The sequence below is a fragment of the Amblyraja radiata genome, chromosome 17 (genome assembly GCF_010909765.2).
Source record: "Amblyraja radiata isolate CabotCenter1 chromosome 17, sAmbRad1.1.pri, whole genome shotgun sequence".
NCBI classification, from domain to species: Eukaryota; Metazoa; Chordata; class Chondrichthyes; order Rajiformes; family Rajidae; genus Amblyraja; species Amblyraja radiata.
Window position 1 is genome coordinate 3538092 of NC_045972.1, and position 19202 is coordinate 3557293.

General features: G+C 52.2%; 1 protein-coding gene across 1 annotated transcript in view; it reads left to right on the forward strand.

The window, feature by feature from the left end:
• Positions 1–19202, forward strand: part of jph3 (junctophilin 3) — a 160420-nt gene that overhangs the window by 26413 nt on the left and 114805 nt on the right. The window contains exon 2 of the mRNA XM_033035637.1: positions 11513–12287. Coding sequence (XP_032891528.1) covers positions 11513–12287 — 775 coding nt within the window. The remainder of the gene's footprint in view (positions 1–11512; positions 12288–19202) is intronic.

Below are 19202 nucleotides of genomic sequence, written 5' to 3' on the forward strand. Positions count from 1 at the left end.
TTTGAGGTTGAAATTAGATAATCAGAAAACAATTTAAGACTTTGTAAAAAAATTAATCTGCATGATTACAAACATGACCTCTTCATAAAACAGAATGATCTGTCAGTATTGTCTATTGTTTATTGTCTCTAATAAAATTGACTAGTTTATTTTATTCTTTGTAATAAAAAAAATAGTTGTTATATCCTGGGTATTAACATGTAGTTGAAAATAAGTGTGTCACTAAACGTATATCTTTTCAGTATTATTATCAGTTTCCCAACCTGTATGTAACCCTATTTAAAAACTCTGACAAGACTTAAAACTCAATAGAGTAATCGGTAATCAAATTTCCAATTTTGATTCTTCATAAACATCATAAAAGGGCAATACCTACCCGAAACCTGTCTTGATCATTGCTTCAAACTGGGGTCATGGCCAGTTTTGTGTGTGAAGCTTTGACTTAAATGATTTTTAGAGCAACGTGGCAAATTGAGGGAACTCAAGTAATACCTGAAGCAATTTGTATTTGCAGTGTTTGATATTTTGAGTGAAGTAGATGGATTCAGAGCCGGGATCAGTGGCTGGGTTATGATGGGGTGGCCATTATGGAGACTTGGTTGTGAGAGGGACCGAATGGCAGCTCAATGTTCCAAGGTTTCAATGTTTCAGACATGAAAGAGAGGGAGGTAAAAGGGGAAGAGGGGTCGCTCTTGTCATCAGGGAGAGTGTCATGGTGACACCCAGAGAAGACATACTGCAGGTTTATCCACTAAGGTGATATGGGTTGAGCTCAAAACTAAGAAAGATGTAATTGGGGTTGTGCTATAGGCTCCCCTCCCTAACAGCCAGCGGGTGATAAAGGAACAGATATGTTAACGGATTACTGAAAGATGCAAAAGGAACAGGGTTGTCACAGTGGGTGACATTAGTGCCCCGTCCCACTTAGGAAACCTGAACGGAAACCTCTGGAGACTTTGCGCCCCACCCAAGGTTTCCGTGCGGTTCCCGGAGGTTGCAGGTGGTTGCCGGAGGTTGCAGGTGGTTGCCGGAGGTTGCAGGTAGGGAGACTGACAAAAACCTCCGGGAACATCCGGGAACCGCACGGAAACCTTGGGTGGGGCGCAAAGTCTCCAGAGGTTTCCGTTCAGGTTTGCTAAGTGGGGCAGGGGCATAACTTTACCAATATTAACTGGGACCTATTTTGTGCAAAAGGTTCAGACAGTGGCAGAATTTGTCTGGAGTATCCAAGAGGATTTCCTAAAATAAATGAGGATAGTCCAGCTCATGAATGGGCCATCCTGGGCATTTGTTGGGTAATGTGTAGGAAGGAACTACACAGACTGGTTTAAACCGAGCCAGACACAAAAAACTGGAGTAACTCAGTGGGACAGGCAGCATCTCTGGAGAAAAGGAATTGGTGACTTTTTAGGTCGAGACCCTTCTTCAGTCCTGAAACATCACATTCCTATTCTCCAGAGATGCACTCTGACCCGCTGAGTTACTCCAACTTTTTGTGTTTTGTTGGGTAATGTGTCTGGCCAGGTGATTGGGGTTTGAATGGAAGAGCGTTTTGGAGATAGTGATCAAAACTCCTATTGTTTTGAACAGTGGTGAGTCTGGACAGGGGAAGGTACTAAATTGGAGTAAGGCAGATTACATTGTCGTTAGGGAGCAGTTGTTATTGGGTAAGCCCACACGTGGAAGTCATTTAAAGACCAATTGACCAAAGCTGGGCACTGGCATGATCCTGAGAGGAGGAGGGATGAGGATAGGAAGGTAGGGTAATGACCAAAGATAGTTGAATTCTGTGACTAGTGGAGTGGTGCTGGGGCCGCTGTTCATTGTGATATATATAAATGAGGAGGAAGATGACGGAACTTTATTGCCTTCCATCAGAGTGAGGAATGTTGATTCCACTGTGGTGGATGTTTATGTTAAACTTTATGGTATGTGCTGTGTGTATTTTTGCTTTTTACTTAGTATGGCTGTATGGTATCTCACATTTCACTGTACCTTAATTGGTGCATGTGACAAATAAATTGAATCTTGAAATGACTTGGACATTAATATGGATGGGTTGGTTAGTAGGTTTGCAGATGACACCAAGAATGCTGGAGTGGCAGACTGAGAGGAAGTGTGCTAATGTTTACAGCAGGATATAGATCAGCTACAGACATGGGTGGTGAAATGACAGATGGAATTTATTCCAAGCAAGTGTGAGGTGTTGCACTTTGGGAAGTCGAATGTCAGGGTCTTGACCTGAAACGTCACCAGAGATGCTGCATGTCCAGCTGAGTTACTCCAGCTTTTTGTGCCTATTTTTGGTTTAAACCAGCATCTGCAGTTCCTTCCTATGCAAGTATTCAGTTAATGGCAAGGCCCTAACAGCACTGATGTGCAGAGGGATCTTGGGATCCATATCCATAGCTTCCTTGGCAACAGTGTAAATCGAGTGGTACAGAAAGCATATGGTAGGCTTATCTTCAGTGAGCACAGAGTCAGGAAACCATGATGCAGTTCTATAGGACTTTGGAGTATTGCACAGTTCTGATTGCACCATTACAAGAGGGACTTACACCAAGTTTCAAGTCAATTCTCTTCTCCATGTTTTGACAAAGATCATCAAAATAAAACAGTCACTGTTTTATCCTCCACGGATGCTGCTTGACCTGAAAGGTCATCCCAGCATTATCTCTTCTTAATTCATAATTCACCGTTTTGTTTCAGTCTCGATTATTTCTTACTCACTGTTTTAGTTTGCATACTAACATGCAAATTAGGAGCAGGAGTAGGCCCTGTATCTGTTCTGCCATTCAATAGACTGCTTATGCGATTATAACCTCATCTGTGCATTGCCACCTATCCCATTAACTCGCCTCTGCCTTGAAGCTATTTATAGGGTTTGCTTTTTTCCCCATAACCCCTGACACCCTTGCTAAAGAAGAATCTGTCAATAGACAATAGGTGCAGGAGTAGGCCATTCAGTCCTTCGAGCCAGCACCACCATTGATCATCCACAATTAGTACCCCTTTCCTGCCTTCTCCCCATATCCCTTGACTCCGCTATCTTTAAGAGCTCTATCTATAACTCTTTCTTGAAAGCATCCAGAGAATTGGCCTCCACCGCCCTCTGAGGCAGAGAATTCCACAGACTCACAACACTCTGTGTGGAAAAGTTTTCCTCATCTCTGTTCTAAATGACTTCCCAGTTATTGTTAAACTGTGGCCCATGTGCTCTCTTTATTTGCTTTCCATACTACCGAGAAAGTACACTACACATTGCAATTTCCCATGGCCACTATAGTATTGCCCTTCTTACATGCCCGATGCCCCTATATAAGCTCAGAGGGGATAGAGCCTTTTCTGTTGCTGCTCCGGCACTCTGGAACACCTTGCCGTTGCACATCAGACAGGCCCCCTCACTGTCCATCTTCAAATCCTCCCTAAAAACATATTTTTATTCTTTGGCTTTCGACACTGGCTGAGGCATTGCTCCTGTTTTTAGTGCTTTTAATGTCTTTTAATTTTTAGTGTGTTTTTTATAGTCCTTCGTTGTACGGTTTTTAATGGTTTTTAATTGTTTGTAATAGCTTTTTGTTCATGATTTCTCATGTACAGCACTTTGTGGCAACTGTAGTTGTTTAAAGTGCTTTATAAATAAAGTTATTATTATTATTATTATTATATCCTGGCTACTGTTCGGGGACCTCCCATCAGGGTTTTTGTACCCTTGCAGTTTCTTAGCTCTACCCACAAGGATTCTACATCTTCAGATCCTATGTCACCCCAGGCTAAAGACTGAATTTCATTCCTAACCAGCAGAGCTACCCCACCCCCTCTGCTCTCCTGTCTGTCTTTTCGATAGGACGTGTAACGGATATTCAGCTCCCAGCTCCGATCCTCTTGCAGCCACAACTCTGTGATGTCCACAATATCGTACCTGCCAATGTGTAACTGCACTACAAGCTCATCCACTTTGTTCCATATACAGTGTGCACTCACCTTTAGTTCAGTTTTCACCACCCCGCTTCTCACATTGGCCCCAATGTTGCCTGATCTTAGACTCTTATCCCTTCTTAAACATTCTGTCCTGCTACTTCTGTAGAATTCAGTACTGCACTCTCCTTCCCTTTAACTTAATCCACACCAAGTTGTTGAGACACCCCCTACTATTTACTATTGCAGTCACACACTCATGACCATGGGCCATGTTGGAAGCAGTTACTCTACCAGGTGTGACTGTCTCCAGAAACACAATGTCTAGGTAAATCTCCCCGTCACTGATGCAGCATATGAAGCACAGACACCAGATCATCAAGCTCTTTGATTATCCATCACTTGCTGTAGATGTGGTCACCAGGAACCTCGAAGGGTCCACTAGCTCCCACATGGTGCAGCTGCAGCACATCGCCTGACCCTGATGCCTCCTCTATGTGTTGTTAACAGCACCTATTTACACTTCCCACGTGCTGCTGTTCTGCTCTGGGCTTGACAGCTCAGCACTTCTTCCCTACTCACTGTAGCCTCTTAACCAAAGCCTCAAATCACACTTTGCCTCAACATGCCCACTGCCCACTGCCCACTGCCCACTGCCCACTGCCTGTTGCCCACTGCCCACTGCCCACTGCCCACTGCCCACTGCCTGTTGCCCACTGCCCACTACCCACTGCCCACTGCCCACTGCCTGTTGCCCACTGCCCACTGCCCACTGCCCACTGCCTGTTGCCCACTGCCCACTGCCCACTGCCTGTTGCCCACTGCCCACTGCCTCCTGCCCACTGCCCACTGCCCACTGCCCACTGCCTGCTGCCCACTGCCCACTGCCCACTGCCCACTGCCCACTACCTGTTGCCCACTGCCCACTGCCTGTTGCCCACTGCCCATTGTCTGCTGCCCACTGCCCACTGCCCACTGCCCACTGCCCACTGCCCACTGCCTGTTGCCCACTGCCCACTGCCCACTGCCCGCTGCCCACTGCCCGCTGCCCACTGCCCGTTGCCCACTGCCCACTGCCCACTGCCCACTGCCTGCTGCCCACTGCCCACTGCCCACTGCCTGTTGCCCACTGCCTGTTGCCCACTGCCTGTTGCCCACTGCCCACTGCCCACTGCCCACTGCCCACTGCCTGTTGCCCACTGCCCACTGCCCACTGCCTGTTGCCCACTGCCTGTTGCCCACTGCCCACTGCCCACTGCCTGTTGCCCACTGCCTGTTGCCCACTGCGCACTGCCCACTGCCCACTGCCTGTTGCCCACTGCCTGTTGCCCACTGCCCACTGCCCACTGCCCGTTGCCCACTGCCTGTTGCCCACTGCCCACTGCCCACTGCCTGTTGCCCACTGCCCACTGCCTGTTGCCCACTGCCCACTGCCTGCTGCCCACTGCCTGTTGCCCACTGCCCACTGCCCACAGCCCGCTGCCCACTGCCCACTGCCCACTGCCTGTTGCCCACTGCCCACTGCCCACTGCCTGTTGCCCACTGCCCACTGCCCACTGCCCGCTGCCAACTGCCCACTGCCTGTTGCCCACTGCCCACTGCCCACTGCCTGTTGCCCACTGCCCACTGCCCACTGCCCGCTGCCCACTGCCTGTTGCCCACTGCCCACTGCCTGTTGCCCACTGCCCACTGCCCACTGCCCGCTGCCCGCTGCCCACTGCCCACTGCCCACTGCCTGTTGCCCACTGCCCACTGCCCACTGCCCACTGCCTGTTGCCCACTGCCCACTGCCCACTGCCTGCTGCCCACTGCCTGCTGCCCACTGCCCACTGCCCGTTGCCCACTGCCCACTGCCCACTGCCTGTTGCCCACTGCCCACTGCCTGTTGCCCACTGCCCACTGCCCACTGCCTGTTGCCCACTGCCTGCTGCCCACTGCCCACTGCCTGTTGCCCACTGCCCACTGCCCGTTGCCCACTGCCCACTGCCTGTTGCCCACTGCCCACTGCCCACTGCCCACTGCCCACTGCCTGTTGCCCACTGCCCACTGCCCACTGCCCGCTGCCTGTTGCCCACTGCCTGTTGCCCACTGCCCACTGCCTGTTGCCCACTGCCTGTTGCCCACTGCCCACTGCCCACTGCCTGTTGCCCACTGCCTGTTGCCCACTGCCCACTGCCCACTGCCTGTTGCCCACTGCCCACTGCCCACTGCCCACTGCCTGTTGCCCACTGCCCACTGCCCACTGCCTGTTGCCAACTGCCCACTGCCTGTTGCCCACTGCCCACTGCCTGCTGCCCACTGCCTGTTGCCCACTGCCCACTGCCCACTGCCCACTGCCCGCTGCCCACTGCCCACTGCCCACTGCCTGTTGCCCACTGCCCACTGCCCACTGCCTGTTGCCCACTGCCCACTGCCCACTGCCCGCTGCCCACTGCCCACTGCCCGTTGCCCACTGCCTGCCCACTGCCCACTGCCCACTGCCCGCTGCCCACTGCCCACTGCCTGTTGCCCACTGCCCACTGCCCACTGCCTGTTGCCCACTGCCTGTTGCCCACTGCCCACTGCCCACTGCCTGTTGCCCACTGCCCACTGCCCACTGCCTGTTGCCCACTGCCCACTGCCCGCTGCCCACTGCCCACTGCCTGTTGCCCACTGCCCACTGCCCACTGCCCACTGCCCACTGCCTGTTGCCCACTGCCCACTGCCTGTTGCCCACTGCCTGTTGCCCACTGCCCACTGCCCACTGCCTGTTGCCCACTGCCTGTTGCCCACTGCCCACTGCCTGTTGCCCACTGCCCACTGCCCACTGCCTGTTGCCCACTGCCCGCTGCCCACTGCCCACTGCCCACTGCCTGTTGCCCACTGCCCACTGCCCACTGCCCACTGCCTGTTGCCCACTGCCCACTGCCCGCTGCCTGCTGCCCACTGCCTGTTGCCCACTGCCTGTTGCCCACTGCCCACTGCCTGTTGCCCACTGCCCACTGCCCACTGCCTGTTGCCCACTGCCCACTGCCTGTTGCCCACTGCCCACTGCCCACTGCCCACTGCCTGTTGCCCACTGCCCACTGCCCACTGCCCACTGCCCACTGCCCACTGCCCACTGCCCACTGCCCACTGCCCACTGCCCGTTGCCCACTGCCCACTGCCCACTGCCCACTGCCTGTTGCCCACTGCCCACTGCCCACTGCCTGTTGCCCACTGCCCACTGCCCACTGCCCGCTGCACGCTGCCCACTGCCCACTGCCCACTGCCCACTGCCTGTTGCCCACTGCCCACTGCCCACTGCCCACTGCCCACTGCCTGTTGCCCACTGCCCACTGCCCACTGCCCACTACCTGTTGCCCACTGCCCACTGCCCGCTGCCCGCTGCCCACTGCCCACTGCCTGTTGCCCACTGCCCACTGCCCACTGCCTGTTGCCCACTGCCCACTGCCCACTGCCCACTGCCCGCTGCCCGCTGCCCACTGCCCACTGCCCACTGCCTGTTGCCCACTGCCCACTGCCCACTGCCCGCTGCCCACTGCCCACTGCCCACTGCCCACTGCCTGCTGCCCACTGCCCACTGCCCGTTGCCCACTGCCTGTTGCCCACTGCCCACTGCCCGCTGCCCACTGCCCACTGCCCACTGCCCACTGCCCACTGCCCACTGCCCGCTGCCCGCTGCCCACTGCCTGTTGCCCACTGCCTGTTGCCCACTGCCCGCTGCCCACTGCCTGTTGCCCACTGCCCACTGCCCACTGCCCACTGCCCACTGCCCGCTGCCCGCTGCCCACTGCCTGTTGCCCACTGCCTGTTGCCCACTGCCCACTGCCTGTTGCCCACTGCCTGTTGCCCACTGCCCACTGCCTGTTGCCCACTGCCCACTGCCTGTTGCCCACTGCCTGTTGCCCACTGCCCACTGCCCACTGCCTGTTGCCCACTGCCCACTGCCCACTGCCTGTTGCCCACTGCCCACTGCCCACTGCCTGTTGCCCACTGCCCACTGCCCACTGCCCGCTGCACGCTGCCCACTGCCCACTGCCCACTGCCCACTGCCTGTTGCCCACTGCCCACTGCCCACTGCCCACTGCCCACTGCCTGTTGCCCACTGCCCACTGCCCACTGCCCACTACCTGTTGCCCACTGCCCACTGCCCGCTGCCCGCTGCCCACTGCCCACTGCCTGTTGCCCACTGCCCACTGCCCACTGCCTGTTGCCCACTGCCCACTGCCCACTGCCCACTGCCCGCTGCCCGCTGCCCACTGCCCACTGCCCACTGCCTGTTGCCCACTGCCCACTGCCCACTGCCCGCTGCCCACTGCCCACTGCCCACTGCCTGCTGCCCACTGCCCACTGCCCATTGCCCACTGCCTGTTGCCCACTGCCCACTGCCCGCTGCCCACTGCCCACTGCCCACTGCCCACTGCCCACTGCCCACTGCCCGCTGCCCGCTGCCCACTGCCTGTTGCCCACTGCCTGTTGCCCACTGCCCGCTGCCCACTGCCTGTTGCCCACTGCCCACTGCCCACTGCCCACTGCCCACTGCCCACTGCCCGCTGCCCGCTGCCCACTGCCTGTTGCCCACTGCCTGTTGCCCACTGCCCACTGCCTGTTGCCCACTGCCTGTTGCCCACTGCCCACTGCCTGTTGCCCACTGCCCACTGCCTGTTGCCCACTGCCTGTTGCCCACTGCCCACTGCCCACTGCCTGTTGCCCACTGCCCACTGCCCACTGCCTGTTGCCCACTGACCACTGCCCACTGCCTGTTGCCCACTGACCACTGCCCACTGCCCACTGCCCACTGCCCACTGCCTGTTGCCCACTGCCCACTGCCTGTTGCCCACTGCCTGTTGCCCACTGCCTGTTGCCCACTGCCCACTGCCCGCTGCCCGCTGCATGTTGCCCACTACCTGTTGCCCACTGCCCGTCGCCCACTGCCCACTGCCTGTTGCCCACTACGCACTGCCTGTTGCCCACTACCCACGGCCCACTGCCCACTGCCTGTTGCCCACTGCCTGTTGCCCGTTTCCCACTGCCCACTGCCCACTGCCTGTTGCCCACTGCCCACTGCCTGTTGCCCACTGCCTGTTGCCCACTGCCTGTTGCCCGTTGCCCACTGCCCGTTGCCCACTGCCCACTGCCTGTTGCCCACTGCCCACTGCCTGTTGCCCACTACCCACGGCCCACTGCCCACTGCCTGTTGCCCACTGCCTGTTGCCCACTGCCTGTTGCCCGTTGCCCACTGCCCACTGCCCACTGCCCACTGCCTGTTGCCCACTGCCCACTGCCCACTGCCCACTGCCCACTGCCTGTTGCCCACTGCCCACTGCCCACTGCCCACTACCTGTTGCCCACTGCCCACTGCCCGCTGCCCGCTGCCCACTGCCCACTGCCTGTTGCCCACTGCCCACTGCCCACTGCCCACTGCCTGTTGCCCACTGCCCACTGCCCACTGCCCACTGCCCGCTGCCCACTGCCCACTGCCCGCTGCCCACTGCCCACTGCCCATTGCCCACTGCCTGTTGCCCACTGCCCACTGCCCGCTGCCCACTGCCCACTGCCCACTGCCCACTGCCCACTGCCCACTGCCCGCTGCCCGCTGCCCACTGCCTGTTGCTCACTGCCTGTTGCCCTCTGCCCGCTGCCCACTGCCTGTTGCCCACTGCCCACTGCCCACTGCCCACTGCCCACTGCCCGCTGCCCGCTGCCCACTGCCTGTTGCCCACTGCCTGTTGCCCACTGCCCACTGCCTGTTGCCCACTGCCTGTTGCCCACTGCCCACTGCCTGTTGCCCACTGCCCACTGCCTGTTGCCCACTGCCTGTTGCCCACTGCCCACTGCCCACTGCCTGTTGCCCACTGCCCACTGCCCACTGCCTGTTGCCCACTGACCACTGCCCACTGCCTGTTGCCCACTGACCACTGCCCACTGCCCACTGCCCACTGCCCACTGCCTGTTGCCCACTGCCCACTGCCTGTTGCCCACTGCCTGTTGCCCACTGCCTGTTGCCCACTGCCCACTGACCGCTGCCCGCTGCATGTTGCCCACTACCTGTTGCCCACTGCCCGTCGCCCACTGCCCACTGCCTGTTGCCCACTACGCACTGCCTGTTGCCCACTACCCACGGCCCACTGCCCACTGCCTGTTGCCCACTGCCTGTTGCCCGTTTCCCACTGCCCACTGCCCACTGCCTGTTGCCCACTGCCTGTTGCCCACTGCCTGTTGCCCACTGCCCACTGCCCGTTGCCCACTGCCCACTGCCTGTTGTCCACTGCCCACTGCCTGTTGCCCACTACCCACTGCCCACTGCCTGTTGCCCACTGCCTGTTGCCCACTGCCTGTTGCCCACTGCCTGTTGCCCGTTGCCCACTGCCCACTGCCCACTGCCTGTTGCCCACTGCCCACTGCCCACTGCCCGTTGCCCACTGCCTGTTGCCCACTGCCTGTTGCCCACTGCCCACTGCCCACTGCCCGTTGCCCACTGCCCACTGCCTGTTGCCCACTGCCTGTTGCCCACTGCCTGTTGCCCGTTGCCCACTGCCCACTGCCTGTTGCCCACTGCCCACTGCCTGTTGCCCACTGCCTGTTGCCCACTCTCTGTTGCCCACTGCCTGTTGCCCACTGCCTGTTGCCCACTGCCTGTTGCCCACTGCCCACTGCCTGTTGCCCACTGCCTGTTGCCCACTGCCTGTTGCCCACTGCCCACTGCCTGTTGCCCACTGCCCACTGCCTGTTGCCCACTGCCTGTTGCCCACTGCCCGTGACCCACGGCCCACTGTATTTGTCACTCTGTCTCTACTTCAGTTTATCGGATGCCTGCTTCATTCTAATGTCCCACCTCTTCAATCAGCAAGTCTGAAAAGGGTCTCAACCCAAAACATCACGTATTCCTTGTAGGTCTGCCCCACTGAGTTACCGCAGCCTTTATAGTGTAGATCTTTAATAAAACTACTCTGCTACATCTTCCCGCTGATCTTTCAGCGCTACTTTCTGTTTTCAGCAAGATGGCTGCTCTCCCACTGTCTTCAAGTTTTGAAGGTAGAAAAACCGATCTCTCACCGATTGTGTATTGTGCTTCCCTTTTTAATTGGTGCTTTGCCTCTAGCTCAGTGATCGATGTCTGCTTCAATCTAATGTTCCGCCCCCTCAATCAGTTGTAGATCTTCCCACAAGAGTAAGCACCTCTCCACATCCACCCTGTTACAGCCCCTCACAATCTTAACATTCTTCAATTAATTCCCCACCTGCTCTTCTGAACAGTGGCGGCAAGCCTAGCCCGATCCAAAGTTCCCTCAGCCCACCCACACCTGGTATCTGTTAGTTGCTTCCTATACTGACTGGTTGCACGCAACAAAAAGCTTTTCACTGTACCTCGGTACACGTGACAATAAAGTAAACTGAACTACATTTCAATTGTGTAAATAGAGAGTTAATCACAACGTTTTTACTTAATTCCTTGAGGAGCAGGTAGTTCCTTTTCACATCAAACTTTTCCTGAATGTCTCGTGTTTGATCAGTGTCAAAAAACAATGTTATATTTCTACCTGTGAATGTATTCAACAAAGGAAGCGAACATGACTCATTTAACGGTTCCACTATGTTTCTTCTGTTACAGGTACCTACCAGGGACAATGGGTGGGCGGAATGCGACATGGGTATGGTGTGCGCCAGAGTGTTCCCTATGGGATTGCTGCTGTTATCAGGTCCCCTCTTAGAACTTCTATTAACTCTCTGAGAAGTGAACACAGCAATGGCACAGCCATGCACCCGGACACGCCAGCTGGAAGTCCTGCTGGATGCAGGGGAGGCTTTGTTCTCACGATGCACAGCAACAATGAGCTTCTCTCAGCCAAAAACAAAAAAAAAGGCATCTTCCGCAGGTCCCTTTTGAGCGGACTGAAACTCCGAAAGTCCGAGTCCAAAAGCTCCCTGGCCAGCCAAAGAAGCAAGCAGAGTTCGTTTAGAAGTGAAGCTGGAATGAGTACCGTCAGCTCCACAGCCAGCGATATCAACTCCACTATTAGCTTTGGTGAGGGGGAGACAGACCTGTCAGTTATTGAGGATGACATAGACGCCACCGCCACGGAAATGTATGTCGGTGAATGGAAGAACGACAAGCGCTCTGGCTTTGGGTTAAGCCACCGGTCTGATGGTCTGAAATTTGAAGGGGAGTGGCTGAGCAACAAGAGGCATGGTTATGGATGTACAACATTCCCTGATGGAACTAAAGAAGAAGGCAAATATAAACAGAATGTGTTGGTGAGTGGGAAAAGGAAGAATCTGATTCCTCTACGGACAAGTAAGATTCGAGACAAAGTGGATAGGGCAGTGGAGGCAGCAGAGCGAGCTGCAGCTATTGCCAAACAGAAAGCTGAGATTTCTGCATCCAGGTAGGAAGATGTCTGTTCATTCATTTCAGATTATAGAATTTACCGTTATGTTTGATATATACAAGTTCATGTCGACAATATAAACATTGAATGCAATGTAATGGCATCTTTAATTGTAAGGATTATGTACATAATAAAAGTATCAGGACTGAAGACCTTGTTTAAAAATGGTAGATGAGAAGTGCTTACAGTGATTGCAGCTCCGGAGACCCGGGTTCGATCCCGACTACGGGTGCTGTCTGTACGGAGTTTGTACATTCTTGCTGGGTTTTCTCCCAGATCTTCGGTTTCCTCCCACACTCCAAAGACGTACAGGTATGCGGGTAAATTGGCTTGGTAAATGTAAAAATTGTCCCTCGTGTGTGTCGGACTGTGTTGATATGCGGGGATGGCTGGTCGGCCTGGACCTGGTGGGCCGAAGGACATGTTTCTGTGCTGTATCTTTAAAACTAAAACTAAATGACACTATGTAGATTCTAAACACTGGTAGAGGCTGTGGTGGTCTCTTTGTTCAACTGTTAGTGGTATGTTGACCATATGTGGCCCTGGGCAGATTTTTACTTTTGGATAGGCTCAAAAAAGATAAGGAAATGCCAAATATGCTCGGCTTTGACCAGGATTTGCAATGGAGAATACAGTGACTAATATTGGAAAGTGGAAAAAAGCAGCAACATTTCAAAAATTCAAAAATGCCCATCATGCAAATTTTAGTGCAAAACATGTAAGAGTCGGCATAGAAACATAGAAATAGGTGCAGGAGTAGGCTGTTTGGCCCTTCAAGCCAACACCGCCATTCAATATGATCATGGCTGATCATCCAAAATCAGTACCCCGTTCCTGCTTTTTTCCCCCATATCCCTTGATTCCGTTAGCTCTAAGAGCTATATCTAACTCTCTTAAAAACATCCAATGAATCAACCTCCATTGTCTTCTGTGGCAGAGAATTCCACAAATTCACAACTCTCTGGGTGAAAAAGTTTTTCCTCATCTCAGTCCTAAATGGCCTGCCCCACATTCTTAAACTGTGATCCCTGGTTCTGGACTCCTCCAACATCGGGAACATTTTTCCTGCATCCAGCCTGTCCAATCCCCTAAGAATTTTATATGTTTCTATAAGATCACTTCTCATCCTTCTAAATTCCAGTGAATACAAGCCCAGTCGATCCATTCTTTCATCATGTCAGTCCCACCATCCCGGGAACTAACCTGGTGAACATACGCTGCACTCCCTCAATAGTACAGGGAGTGCGACTCACCCGTTGCAGCGGCCCCTACAGCCTGTCTGTCTTTTAAAACATTTTTTGTCTAGTTAAATGCAGTGTTGGTGTTTTTTTAATACTGGTTTTAAATGTGTATATGTGGGGGGCGGGGGGGGGGGAGGGGGAAACTGTTTAAAATCTCTTCCCTGTCCGGGAGACCCGACCTTTTCCCTGTCGGGTCTCCGTTGTCGTTGGGGCCTAGCACCGTGGAGCAGCCTCCAACCTGAACGAACCGGGGGCTCGGGAGACTGCGGAGCTGCGGACTACTCACCATCGTGGGGCTGGCCGGCCTCGGAGCGTGGGGAGCGGTGGTGACTCGCTGCTGCGACTCGACTCCTGGGGCTCGGAGACTCCAGCAACGCAGCCGCAGGTCCGGTGGACTGGGACATCGGGAGCTCGCGGGTCCGGGGGGAGAGACCACTTCCCGGAGCTCCCGCAACGCGACTTCTCCAGCCCGTGTCGCGAGGTTGGAATGACCCGCGTCGCCTGGCGCGGCTTCATGGCCGTGGGACATTCCAGCCCCTGCCGGGGCCTCCAACATTGTGACTTTTAGACCGGGAGCGGGGCCGTAAATCGCCCGGCACGGCCTAAAATGGCCGTGAGACTTAGCATCGCCCGCCTGGGGCTTGGTCATCGGGAGAGAAATGGAGAACAGGGGAGAGAAAAGACTTTGCCTTCCATCACAGTGGGGTCACTGTGGGTTCACTGAGGCTCAAATGACAATAAATGGTATTGTACTGTATTGTAGCAATAATGTTCTTCCTCAAATTAGGAGACCAAAACTACACACAATACTCCAGGTGCGGTCTCACCAGGGCCCTGTACAACTGCAGTAGGACTTCCTTGCACCTTTACGCAAATCCTCTCGCAATGAATGCTAACATGCCATGTGCAATGTGGGCTCATGCTAGCCATGAGAAAGATTCTGGCATCCAAATAAAGAGGAACACAGACATTTCCTCTCCTACTAAAATATATTTTGCCGTGATTTTACATTCAGCTACCATTGACCCACTCCCAAATCAAGGGACCAAATCAAGGGCAATCACTCTGCTTACCCTTTCACCTTAGCTCCAGCCCAGTTTGAACCTAATGTTAAATTGAACTTAAGTGAAATTTGTATTTGATCGGTGTTCAACTTGAATCTGTCTGTTTTCATTGAGTTTGTGTGAGAGAGAGTCACATATGAATCATTCATTAACTTTTACATGACTCATCAATTTTTCCCAAAGCTGTCATCAGGTTAAACTACTGGCGAAAAGAAGCCAAAACCATATGTAGTTACTTGGTTGAAACCTCAACACAACTGAGAAATTTCTATTTGGGTCCTGGAAGTATTAGGTATTTTATCAGTCTCCAAATGAGACATTTGAAAGGTTACTTCATGTGGACTGGATCAGTCTTTTGTTACAAAATTACATGTTTCAGAATAATGCAGATCAGGTTATCTTGTTCATCTAAAGTTGCCTTCTCCAAAAGAATCAGGTCCATGGCCATCAAATCTAATGTAACTATCCGCAGTTCAAGGAATTTCAACTCACTAGATGAACTGGAATCCAAATTCTCATATTACAATGTAAGAAGGAATCTAGCTGAACCCTTCTCAGAATCATCATTGCAGAATTGATCAGGCAAGTGGAACAGGAGGTTGTGACTGTGAGGGATATTTTATGAGGAGCCTTGAACCTGTGTAGATGATAGCAGGGACTATAGGGATGACGAGTGAATGAACTGACTGTGAAATGGGTGGGGGTCGGGGTGGATGAAGGTGTTCGATTTGGGAGAGTGAAAAAGTGTAGGGAAATGGAATTAGGGGACTGCATACTTATACTGCAAGAGTGAGTCCAGAAAATGGCATTGTCTACCTTAAGCCCAAAAATCAGGACTGGACAGGAACGTGGTTGGGAAAAATCCAGTCACAGATGTCCATGTAGCATAGATAAAGAGTGAAATTCTGCCAAAGAAGTCCAAGCAACTTGTGTCCAAATTAAAAAGCAGAACCACAAAGGTAATAATGTTTGGATCACTGCCGGAGCTATGTGAACATTGGAGCAGTGATTTACATGCAAGGGGTTTCATCCATTGGCATTGGGACCGCTGCTTGGACAGAGCGAGCTGTTCCATTGGCAATGTCTTTACTTAAACTGGGCTGGGAGTAAGAACAAAATAACTGAATTAAATAACTGGGGCTGTAGATAAGGATAAGTTAAGTAGTGGGTGGGGTGGACTGAGGTTGGGGAATGGTTATTTAAAGAATGGATCTTAGTGCAGGGTAACAAAATGGGGAATGATAACTGAATATGTAAGGAATAGACAGAGGGCACAAATATAAGTCATAAGAATATAGCTTCAATTAGGGTCAGAAGAGGAAAATTGAATAAAAATTGAAGATGCCTAAATTCACATTCCATTTGTAATTGGATGGGAAATTAGTAGCAGACTCAATGGGCTGAGATGGCCTCCATGAAATATAAATAATCTTGTACTTAATGAAGAGAGTTGATATTAAGTTGATCAATTTCCCATTTGTGCTGTAGTTTAGCTCCATTCAAGCAGGGAGTTTAGTTAAGATGACAGATGAGGATGCAGTTAAAAGAAAATGAAGGAAAATGTTGGGCTAAAGATGCAATCTTACTTGATATCAGCCTGCATTGTTACTCTACATGTTGTAAACTTGCTGGGTTAAGATCACAGCTTAAATACCATCCGATGTAAAATGGAGCCATATTTCCGTACAGTTCATTTGAAGCTGGTTCTCCATGGTCTTTTATTGATATAAAATAATGTTTTGTGGTGCTCGTGTCTCCCTACGTTTCTCTTGAGTTTACCCTTTACTCCCAATTCCTCCGTCTACGCCGCACCTGCGCCCAAGGTGAGGTGTTCCATATTAGAACATCTGAGATGCCCTCATTCTTTTGGGAATGAGGGTTCCCCTCTCCCATTATAGATGAGGCCCTCACTTGTGTCTCCTCAGTACACCGCAGCTCGGCCCTTGCTCCCCCTCACCCTAGTCACAACAGAGACAGAGTCCCAGTAGTCCTTACCTTTCATCCCATCAGCCGTCACATACAACACATAATCCTCCAAAATTTCCACCACCTCCAACGGGATCCCACCACGAGCCACATTTTCCCATCTCCACTCCTTTCCGACTTCCACAGAGACCGTTCCCTCCGCAACTCCCTGGTTAACTCATCCCTTCCCACCCAAACCACCCCCTCCCCAGGTACCTTCCCCAGCAACTGCAGAGGATGCAACACCTGTCGCTATACCTCCTCCCTCGACTCTGTCCATGGACCCCGACAGTCCTTTCAGGTTAGGCAGAGGTTCACTTGCACCTCCTCCAACCTCATCTACTGTATCCGTTGTTTCAGATGCGGGCTCTTATACATCAGTTAGACCAAACTTAGACTGGGCGATTGTTTCACGGAACACCTTCGCTCAGCCTGCGTGAACCAACCTGATCTCCCGGTTGCTGGACACTTTAATTTTCCTTCCCATTCCTACACTGACCTTTCTGTCCTCGGTCTCCTCCATTGTCAGAGTGAGACTAAACACAAATTGGTGGAACAGCATCTCATATTTCGCTTGGGCAGCTTACAGCCCAGTGGGATGAATATTGATTTCTCTCACTTCAGGTAACCCCAGCATTCCCTCTCTCTCTATCCATCCCTCACCCAAGTCACACCAGCTTCTCATTTTCACCCAACAAACAGCTAACAATGGCCTGTTTACTTTATCATCTTTACTTTTTTGCAAATCTTTCATTCGTTGTTCTTTATCTCCCCACATCACCGTCTGTGTCTCTCATTTCCCTTATCCTTAACCAGCCTGAAGAAGTGTCTCAACCCAAAACGTCACCCATTCCTTCTCTCCAGAGATGCTGCCTGTCTTCCTGAGTTACTGCAACTTTTTGTGTCTATTTTCTCTTGAGTTGGAGTGTGTTGAAGATCATGGCCATAGTGCTGTAGAGGGTTGGGATCCACGCTACCTTCTCGAGAGTAGGCCTCCATCATGACGAGGAAGCGTTTCGGGAGAACACCGGCAATAACGTTTCCTGCGGCAGACAGTAGTTATCATCATTATATTTTTCTCCATCCATGCTTATAGTATCAATGATGGAGTTTCTGAAGATTCTGACGTTCTTCTTTTCCCTCGTGTTGGAGATGGGGTTGTGGATTTGTGATTGCGGTTCCTTTCTGTCAAGTTTAGCACCTTAGCCAAAATATTATCGTTTCCCAAAGCCTTCTTTTTCAGTGTCCATTTTCATCCTTGTCCATTGGCTTGGTCCTGAGATTGAACTGGATAGATTTATGAAGATGGAATCAAGGCACTGACATCAAGGACAGAGTTTAATTTAGCTTAACTTTAAAGATACAAATACTCGAGGGCAAATTTTAAGGTGAGAAGGGCAAAATTTAAAGGAGACGGTGGGTGCCTGAAATGTGTTACTGGGGGTGGTGGTTGAGGCAGATACAATAGTGGCATTGAAGAGACTTTTGGATAGCTATATGGATATGCAGGGACTGTGGGGATATGGATTATGTTCAAACAGATAAGGATTGATCTTGGCATCATATTCGGCACAGACATTGTGGGCCAAAGGGCATGTTATTGTGCTTTACTGTTTTATGTCCTCTGCACTCAGCATGGATATAGACCCTTCAGCCAACCAAGTCCATGCCAACCATCAATCACCCATTCATATTAATCCTATGTTATCCCATTTCTCATCCACTCCGTAAACACGAGGTGTCATTTTACATAGACCAATTAAACAGCAAACCCGCACGTCTTTGGGATGTGGGTGAAACTGGAGGAAACCCACGTGGTCACAGGGAGAACAAGAAAACTCCACACAGAATTCCACAGGTGAGGATGAAACCCAGGTCTGTAAAGTCACGAGCCAGCAGCTCTACCAGATGCGCCAGTGTGCCGATGTTGGGGTCAAGATATTCTTTGGAGTGTTTTGTTTAGTGGGTAATGGACTCTGTCCTTGACATGGTCACCTTTGCTCTTTGGACATTGGGCCAGAGATAGCCGCGACTGTGCAATCAGATCCATGCATGTCATGGAAAACAATGATTTGCTGCACCTACAACACTCTTTCCATTTGCTCTGTCAGTCTCTGGGCCTCAATTTTCAGATGTTTATCAAGTTGCATCTTGAGGCATGGCTTTGGTTTCAATCTAATTAGTTCCTGATCACCTGGTCATTCTCAAACCTATCGTGGCATTTTATGAGAGAAACTACTCTCTTCATACGTAGCAATTATGGTGGACCTAAGATGGACACAAAATGCTGGAGTAACTCAGCGGGAAAGGCAGCATCTCCGGAGTGAAAGAATGGTTGACATTTCGGGTCGAGACCCTTCTTCAGACTCTGAAGAAAGCAGGTCTCGACCCGAAACGTCACCCATTGCTTCTCACCCATTGCAGAGATGCTGCCTGTCTTCGGTGTAAACCAGCATCTGCAATTCCTTCCTACACATAACTCTTCCGTGTTCTATGTTTTATGTTATTACATAAAGTTCATTCTGTTGATTCCTGAAATAAAGGTTTGTTATATGAAGAGAGGTTGACCAGGTTGTGCCTACACAATTTGGTGCTTAGAGAAATAAAAGGTGACCAGTGAAAGATTGAAGATTGCGAGGGAA